This window comes from Tigriopus californicus, chromosome 4 (genome assembly GCF_007210705.1).
Source record: "Tigriopus californicus strain San Diego chromosome 4, Tcal_SD_v2.1, whole genome shotgun sequence".
In the NCBI taxonomy this organism is placed as follows: Eukaryota; Metazoa; Arthropoda; class Copepoda; order Harpacticoida; family Harpacticidae; genus Tigriopus; species Tigriopus californicus.
Genome location: NC_081443.1, coordinates 10,030,110 through 10,037,428, shown reverse-complemented (window position 1 = coordinate 10,037,428; position 7,319 = coordinate 10,030,110). Strand labels below are relative to the sequence as shown.

The following is a 7,319-nucleotide window of genomic DNA, read 5'->3' as shown; positions in this document are numbered from 1 at the left end:
GGCGACTGTGCCAATGCTCCGAGGCTAATTGCAATTTAGCCAATTTTCGGTAGGATTGATTGCGAAAATGATCGAGTTCCGATCGTCGACAGACCAGAATTGGCTGGGTTCGATCTCCGGTTTTCACTTCGGGATATTTCCAATTGCGTTTCCGCAGTTTTTGCATGCGTTTCACGGCCTGCCTTTGAACCTGAACGGGAATGTCGATCACGGGTTTGGCCGTTTGACTCCGATCCAATCGCCCTTCACGGTCAACCGTGATCAAGCAACGACGGGCACTGGTCCAAGCCGTCCAGGTTGGAGGCCTGACGAGGGCACACCCCGAGATCATGCTTCCTTTCGAAATTGAACAATGTGTGGAAATGTTTGGGAGTAGCATGGGCAGGGTCACCATTTTCTAGTTCAGCGAAAAGGTGCCAGCCCACTCTGGACCGACCACTGATCAGGAACAGTGGCCATTAAGATGAGAATCTGGGAGCTAATGTAAAAGATTTGTGTTTGGTGTGGTGATGTATCAGAAAAAAATGCTCTATCGGTCCGTTATTGGATAGGGTGAGCTACCTCCAGGTTGAGCTAGTCCTAGGGATGTGTGAGACATTACACGACACTGAAAGAAAGTCGAGACATGTGCCCCGGAGTACAGGGTTTCCTCTTAAAATGCGGACCCAAAACCAAAAATAAAAGGTTCTCTGACGACAGACATTTGACCAGAGATAGGCCATGACTTACTTTTAGCGGGATCTATAGAAGTATGCATGTAAGTAAAGTATGTACATTGGGAAGTAAATGTTAATCCTTTTTTTTTTAGCAGATCATTTAGGCAGATTTTCACAAACGTCTTAATTTTCCTCTCAACGGTCTTAAAAATTAGCTCAACTTTGATGGCCTTGTATGTGCCACGTTTTTGTGCCCTGGACGAGAGACCACTCAGTGTGAGGGACTATTTTGACTGATTTCATATCATGAATATATTTCAAGAAACACCAATAGCATATTTGAAACCCATTTTTGGGCAAAAAATGCCAAAAACTGGGCTTGTTCATTTAGTTTTATATTCCAAACCCAAGATTCATTACCCCAAAGGGCTGTTTGGAAAATATTCGAAATAAATTTAAGACGTCCGTCAGAGTTACTTAACTCATACCATTAGCCCCAAAACGCGCCAAAAATAGCACTTGAAAACTAGAAATTCTATGAACGTTCGATTTGGGGGACGGAATAGAAGGTTCAAAATGACGTGCTAAGCTCATGCTTGGGCCCAAGTAATCCACCCACTGCTGGATGGCCATCCATCATTTGATTCCCTCCCGTGGCATTTTAGGCCGGACCCTGTCTGGAGCCTAGTGTCGCCCTCTAGGCTAGAGGGCGTGAGGATTGAGCTGGGTCAAGGCTGGGTGCACCATCCTCATTATCAGCCCCATTCTCCATCGCTCGGGCCTGCCCATTGATCCTCCTTCAGATCGGCTCGGTTGGGACCCCGCTGGGCACGGTGTCAGTATCGATCCTGCTCCTCCCCACGCCCCGCTCATTAAACCCCGGGACGAAGACGGCGGGTGGAACGTGATGGAATGCCCACATTTGTCGGACCTGCCTTGGTACACTGGGCACGAGCCAGTGGTGTCCCCCCATCAGGCCATCAAGTGCTCGGGTAAGACCGTCTGGCGACACGTTGGATTCGGTTGGGTTCGTCCGCTAGGTAAAATGGAGGAGTATGCTTCCCGGGGGCGGGGGCGGAGGCGGGTTTATGCTGTCGGCAGGCCTGGTTCGGGTGAGCCAGTACTGCCGGACGGTCGAGGGGGGCATGACCGGGACCGAATTTGATCCCGTTGTTGGCCAGCCAGCCAGCCATGGGCCCCCCATTTTCCCCAGGGATGTAAAGTTTAGATATTAAGGTTAATAAGTGTTTTAAGGTCGTTTAAGTTTGGGTGGCGTTGAGAGGTTAGGTTCTATACAAGTAGGACCGCCCACTCAAGGGTGGAGCATATGGTCGACCCGCCGTTTAGTCCCTATGAGCCCAATTTTCGTAACAGCAGTAGGTTGCGTGAGTCGACCTTCAACGGCCTCAAAAGAGGCCGAGACCAGTTTTGACCTACCCCCTCCCTCCCTCCCAATATAACCGCCAAGTATTGTCAAATACTGACTCATAGTAATCTTTTTCCTCAAGATACGGACTGACTGTTCATAAGTTGGGCTGAGAGTAGATTAATTTCCCACAAAAAAAATCAGGATACGCATTATCGGACCTTAATCCTGATCCAATGAAGTTATCGCCCTAACGTAATTGCGCCATTATAAAAAGTAACATTTTATGTAAATAGGCTGATCGCGACCTTCCCAAGGGCCAGTAAAATATAATGAATATTAGGGCTGTGAGAAGAGCCAAACTTTTGGCTAATCACCTCGGCCCTCATTTTGAAGATAGATTTTCTGTCATCAAGTCAATTTCATTCCAGTTTGTCCCGAGATCAATTCCGTTTGGGTGTGTCTGAGTTGCGGCTATTGGGGATGCGGGCGTTATGCGTCGGCCCACGCTCTGGCCCACGCCCAAACCGCCCAACACCCTGTGTGCATGGAAGTCAAAGAAACCTCAGTATTCTGGTAAGAGAAAGCCGAGGCCATAGGCCTAGTTCAATTAGAAGCCAATCGAAGTATTTGTTTGACTTTTGATTGATTGATTTCGGGGAAAACCAACTTTGGATGCTGACAAGGGGATTTTTTTTCCCTCAACGGTCTCGTGAGTCCCGCGGCTTTTTTTACGACATCCTTTAGACTGGCTAGTTGAGGGCTAAAATGATTTAAAGGGTAAACTGGGTGATAATAAAGGCGATCAAGAGTAACATAAAAATGTTATTATGACCGCTGATGGCGCTTTGGCTCCGTGTTTTTCAGCCTGCCATCGAGCAGTCAGACTGGGAGTCACAGGAGGTGTTAGTTTGAAATCCAAAGAGACCGAGCTATGTCATTTATTTTTATTTCTTTTGGTTTGCTTTTTCAAGGGCTTTTCTAACCGCTACCAGGAATGTAATCCCCAGTACGGTAAGGGATCATGTTGAAGGTTTAGATGATTCCGTCTTAGCGTCAGCGGCAAAAAGCGTGTCAGCGGCCGTTTGGGCATTCCTTGGTGGCCGAGTCTAGTTTGGACCATTAATATAGTTTTTTTCGGCTTGTTTTTTGTACTACCATGGCCTTGATCATAAAGGTAATGGTTAATGGTAGAGTTAATAGTACAGGGGCGAGCCCGGCAAAAGTCGGGCTCGTATGAGTCCTTTGATTTTTTGACTCTTTGCCAGACTCGTCAAGTCCGGACTCGAGCCTTATGCTAGAGTTAGCGCGATCAAAACACTCGCATTGCTAAATTCTAAGAAAAAATGAGTAATTTTTTGTTAATGAGTCCGGCCAATTTCTCCAAAATCGAGTGAGAGACTCGAATGCACACGGACTCAAGTTCGACCTCGAGTTCGGACTCACCCGAGCACTAATTGTGAAGTCATGAATGCAAATTTCCCCTCTCTTTTATCAAATCGTTCTCAAGAAATGAACTATCCCAAATAGAGAGCCACGATCTGGTTCATAAGGAGTCGGGTATTGGTCCTCTTCAAGCCGCTTTGGGACCAAGGCGTTAAGACACCACTAAGTTGGGGCTAAACTGACCCTTAGTCGGGACTTATTGGAGAACAATCCAGTGCGCGAGAGCGGCAATCCACCTAAAGCTTAGTGCCCAATAAACCCACAGAACAAAGATCACCACATGCTCATCCTAACGAGGGTCAACCTTTGTACTGAATGACGGGAATGAAAACCAAACTCGATAGTTACGTACAATGTAGAGTCACATTAGGACATGAAACAAATAAATAGCCGCTTTAGAGTCATCAACTACGGAAGATATCGCCATCTATAGTTGAAAATGATTTTTATAAAGGCCAAATTTAGGACAAGTTCAATTTACATGAGGTAGATTTGGGCCTGATTTTGAAAAAAGTGTTATTTTTTGTAAATTCCAATCCCTTTATCGGCTGATGTGCCGAGATCTAGGTCATTCGTCTGTTTTAGCGGTCGAAACACTTCTCTATTGCAGGTTGTACTCCTGAGAGTAAATATTTTTGTACTCTTAATACGGAATGCGAAAAGACCTTTCTCGCCCAACCTGATCGGCTAATCCCCGCTCACGTTTCGTTGGATTGGTTAGAACTTATGGTTAGGACATCGGAAACTTTAACGAAGCCATCCTCATGTAATAAGGATGTGAAACTAGAAAGGGTTGTAGGCAACACGCACGATGAAATACATATGCAGTTAATGTTTTGCTTCTTGCAGTTACAATTGTGATGATTTTATAATCAACGATACCTCAGACCAGAAGGTCAATGGCATTCGTCAGCAGCTCCGAAAATGGTCAGTGAATACATACAGCAGCCCAAATAATGAGAATGAGGAACGCGACGTGGGCGTGGACACGGACCCCGCCCACCACCCCGAGAAACGAACCCTACGATCGCGTCGAAAAAGGGCGAAATCCCTGGAAAACGTGGAAGTTGAGAATAATCGCCCACCGATGATCAAACGATCCCGTAAATCCACCGAGACCGGACATAATCATCACCATCGTACCAATCGCCCGGATCCCGAAATGGTTCAAAATAGTAAATCCCTGCGAAAGAACCTAGTCGGATTGCGAAACTTGGGCAACACTTGTTTTATGAGTGCCGTTCTTCAGTCGTTAAGGTAGTTGATCGAGCAAACACGTTCATCTTATTTTGAGTTCAAAACTAGACGAAAACTGTGCTCTTTTCAGCAACATCCACGAATTTTGCCGGGTTCTCAAGCAGTTGCCCTCATTGGAGAGCTCTCAAGGGAATGGCGAGATTGCCAAGCCTCCACGCGAAACCAGGAGCAAAGGAATGGTGACTTCTTGCAATGGATCGGAGGGAGCCATTGTCACCGAGGAACTTCGCAAAGTGTTGGTGGCACTCAATCAAGGAACAGCGGGGGCCAAGAAGGCCATTTCACCCGAGGCTCTGTTCCACGTCATTTGGAAGGTGGTCCCCAGGTTCCGAGGATATCAGCAACAAGATGCTCACGAGTTCCTTCGATACATGTTGGACCGACTTCACACGGAGTTGTTGTCTTTGCTGCCCAGCGATATTTCTTGGCTTCAAAAGAACCTCTCCCCTTATTCTCGGCGACTCTCGAATCGAGGTTAGTAAGACTATGCACTGCACAAAGTAGTACCCAAAGAAAATTGAGCCCAGAAATGGGAATTTTCTGCTTTTTTTTTTTTTNTGAGAATTGAGCTCGATCTTTTGTTGGATACGCAACAATCGAAAGAGCTTTGCGCTCGCCGAACTCAATACAGTAGATTATTACAAAAGAGACTTGGTTTAGACTTCTTATCGTAAAACCATTCAATTTTCGTACTTCACGCAGATATTTAGTGTTCACGTTGCTTTTGATGCATGAATATGATCTTTGCTCTGTGTCCTCGTGTCCTCGTGTTCACTTCAAGATATCTTCTTGAATTGCCGGGAAATGACATCTTTTGAAATTTTTTTGATAGGGTTTGCCCAAACCTCCTCACAGTCTTTGGTGACCTCGGTCTTTGGCGGGACTCTCCAATCCGAAGTGACTTGTTTGACTTGCAAGACCTCTTCCAAGAAGCACGATCCCTTCTTGGATTTATCCATCGACATACCCAACCAATTCATGCAGGCCCGAAAGAGCAAGGATAAATCCTCGCTTGGATCCTCCGAAGAGATCAAGCGGAGCTGTAACGTCCATGGTAAGACTCAAATAGGCCCAAGATGCTCCCAATGAACCCGAACATGCACACACTCTCTTCCGTCCATAGACTGCTTGGAGAAGTTCACGGACGTGGAGGAGCTCTCGGATGCCGATCGTTTCTTCTGTGAGCGTCGGTGCAATCGGAAGCAGCCCTCGACAAAGAAATTCTGGATCCGACGACTTCCCAATGTCCTTTGTCTCCATCTCAAGCGCTTCCGTTGGAGTCCATATTCCCGAACCAAGATCGATACTCATGTCGAATTCCCCTTGGTTGGACTCAACATGTCCAAATATTTGCTCTCCAATCACCACGATACTCGTTGCTCCAATTCAGGCTCTTGTCTGTACGATCTGGCGGCGGTCATCGTACACCATGGCTCCGGGTTGGTACCAAAACCAGCGTCTCAACATCCCAAACCAGTATTATTGCAATTGCTTGTTTTGATTTGACAGGGCCGGTTCGGGACATTATACCGCATTCGTAATCAGGGACGCGAATTGGTATCACTTCAACGATTCCACCGTGTCCGCCACAGATCCCGAGACCGTTTCCAAAAGTAAGGCTTACATCCTGTTCTACATTCAAAGAGAGTTCCAAGCACTTCCTCCCAAATCAGAATGAGGTGGATCCCTCGTCGCCTGTCACTCATTCTCATTCAAAATCGCTGTGAATTTGGTCATCTACATTTCATTCGTAACCGTTCCCTTGCTTCACCGTACTCTCATTTGTCCACGTTATGTCCAGCTCAAGTGAATCCCAGGCCTTGAAGGTCTGTCAACCACGAAGAAACGAATCTGCTAGCGCTTTGGTTTCTAATGTACATGTCGAGGGTTCAAATCATACCACGGAACGTTTCGACGGTTTTCTTTGAATCGTGCTCAATAAAACCCCAAATCTCTCCCCCCTCACATCCCAAGTTCTCCTTCTTGTTCTTTGCCGCCGTCATCGCCAGCTTCCTCCGAATGATATCGAGAACGTTTCTTTTCTCGGCGGGCGGGGATGTGGAAAGAAGCATGGTTTGGATAGAAGCATGGGTTTAAAGATGACGAGAGTTCCTAGTTGGCGTCTTTCCTCTCTCACGATCCGTTTCTTTTTCACATCACGTTATGGTCGAGAAGCGGATTAGGATGCAACATCCCCAACAATAGAGGACGTTACACCTGTGGTTTGCACACACGAGATTTCAAATTGAACGGATACATGCTTACTTGCTCTTTGGTTTTCTCGCTCGTGGGAATGAGCTCCTCATTGGTTTTGAGGAATTTTAGGAAGTTCGTTAGTACCGATTTTGGAAAGGTGAATGACGAAGACGTGGTCCCTTCAATATTTGAAACGCTGAATACTAAGTTGTTGAGTAAGTTTCCGGCGACATGATTGAAATGACACTGGCTAATATAGTGATACAAGGAAAAATAAAGGGGCATTGCATTTTTGAGGTTATTTCGGGCACGGGAGCACTTTTTAGATTTATATAAGAAAAAGTAATGTAAGATGCAACAGATTTAGAGACTCAGCGTTCAGAAACTCTTTTGTATGC

At 46.2% G+C, this 7,319-nt stretch overlaps 2 protein-coding genes across 2 annotated transcripts in view; one reads left to right on the top strand and one right to left on the bottom strand.

Annotated features, from left to right (window-relative positions):
- LOC131878841 (probable ATP-dependent RNA helicase DDX28) overlaps positions 1-477 on the bottom strand; it is a gene marked incomplete in the record, with an annotated part of 1,803 nt that extends 1,326 nt beyond the window's left edge. The window contains 1 exon segment of the mRNA XM_059224972.1: positions 1-477. Coding sequence (XP_059080955.1) covers positions 1-394 — 394 coding nt within the window.
- An 878-nt stretch (positions 478-1,355) lies between these two features.
- Positions 1,356-6,690, top strand: LOC131878838 (ubiquitin carboxyl-terminal hydrolase 3-like). Its single transcript, XM_059224970.1, has 7 exons — positions 1,356-1,648; positions 2,454-2,598; positions 4,318-4,725; positions 4,796-5,199; positions 5,558-5,779; positions 5,849-6,164; positions 6,235-6,690. Exons 1-7 carry the CDS (start codon positions 1,564-1,566, stop codon positions 6,401-6,403), a joined length of 1,749 nt encoding a protein of 582 aa, XP_059080953.1. The 5' UTR covers positions 1,356-1,563; the 3' UTR covers positions 6,404-6,690.
- Positions 6,691-7,319: the final 629 nt, after the last annotated feature.

Excerpts from the sequence above, each read along its gene's own strand:
- LOC131878838 (XM_059224970.1), top strand. The coding sequence starts at position 1,564 with ATGGAATGCCCACATTTGTCGGACCTGCCTTGGTACACTGGGCACGAG. Across the intron at positions 4,726-4,795 it reads GCCGTTCTTCAGTCGTTAAG|CAACATCCACGAATTTTGCC; the intron begins GTAGTTGATCGA and ends TGCTCTTTTCAG. Across the intron at positions 6,165-6,234 it reads ATCGTACACCATGGCTCCGG|GGCCGGTTCGGGACATTATA; the intron begins GTTGGTACCAAA and ends TTGATTTGACAG.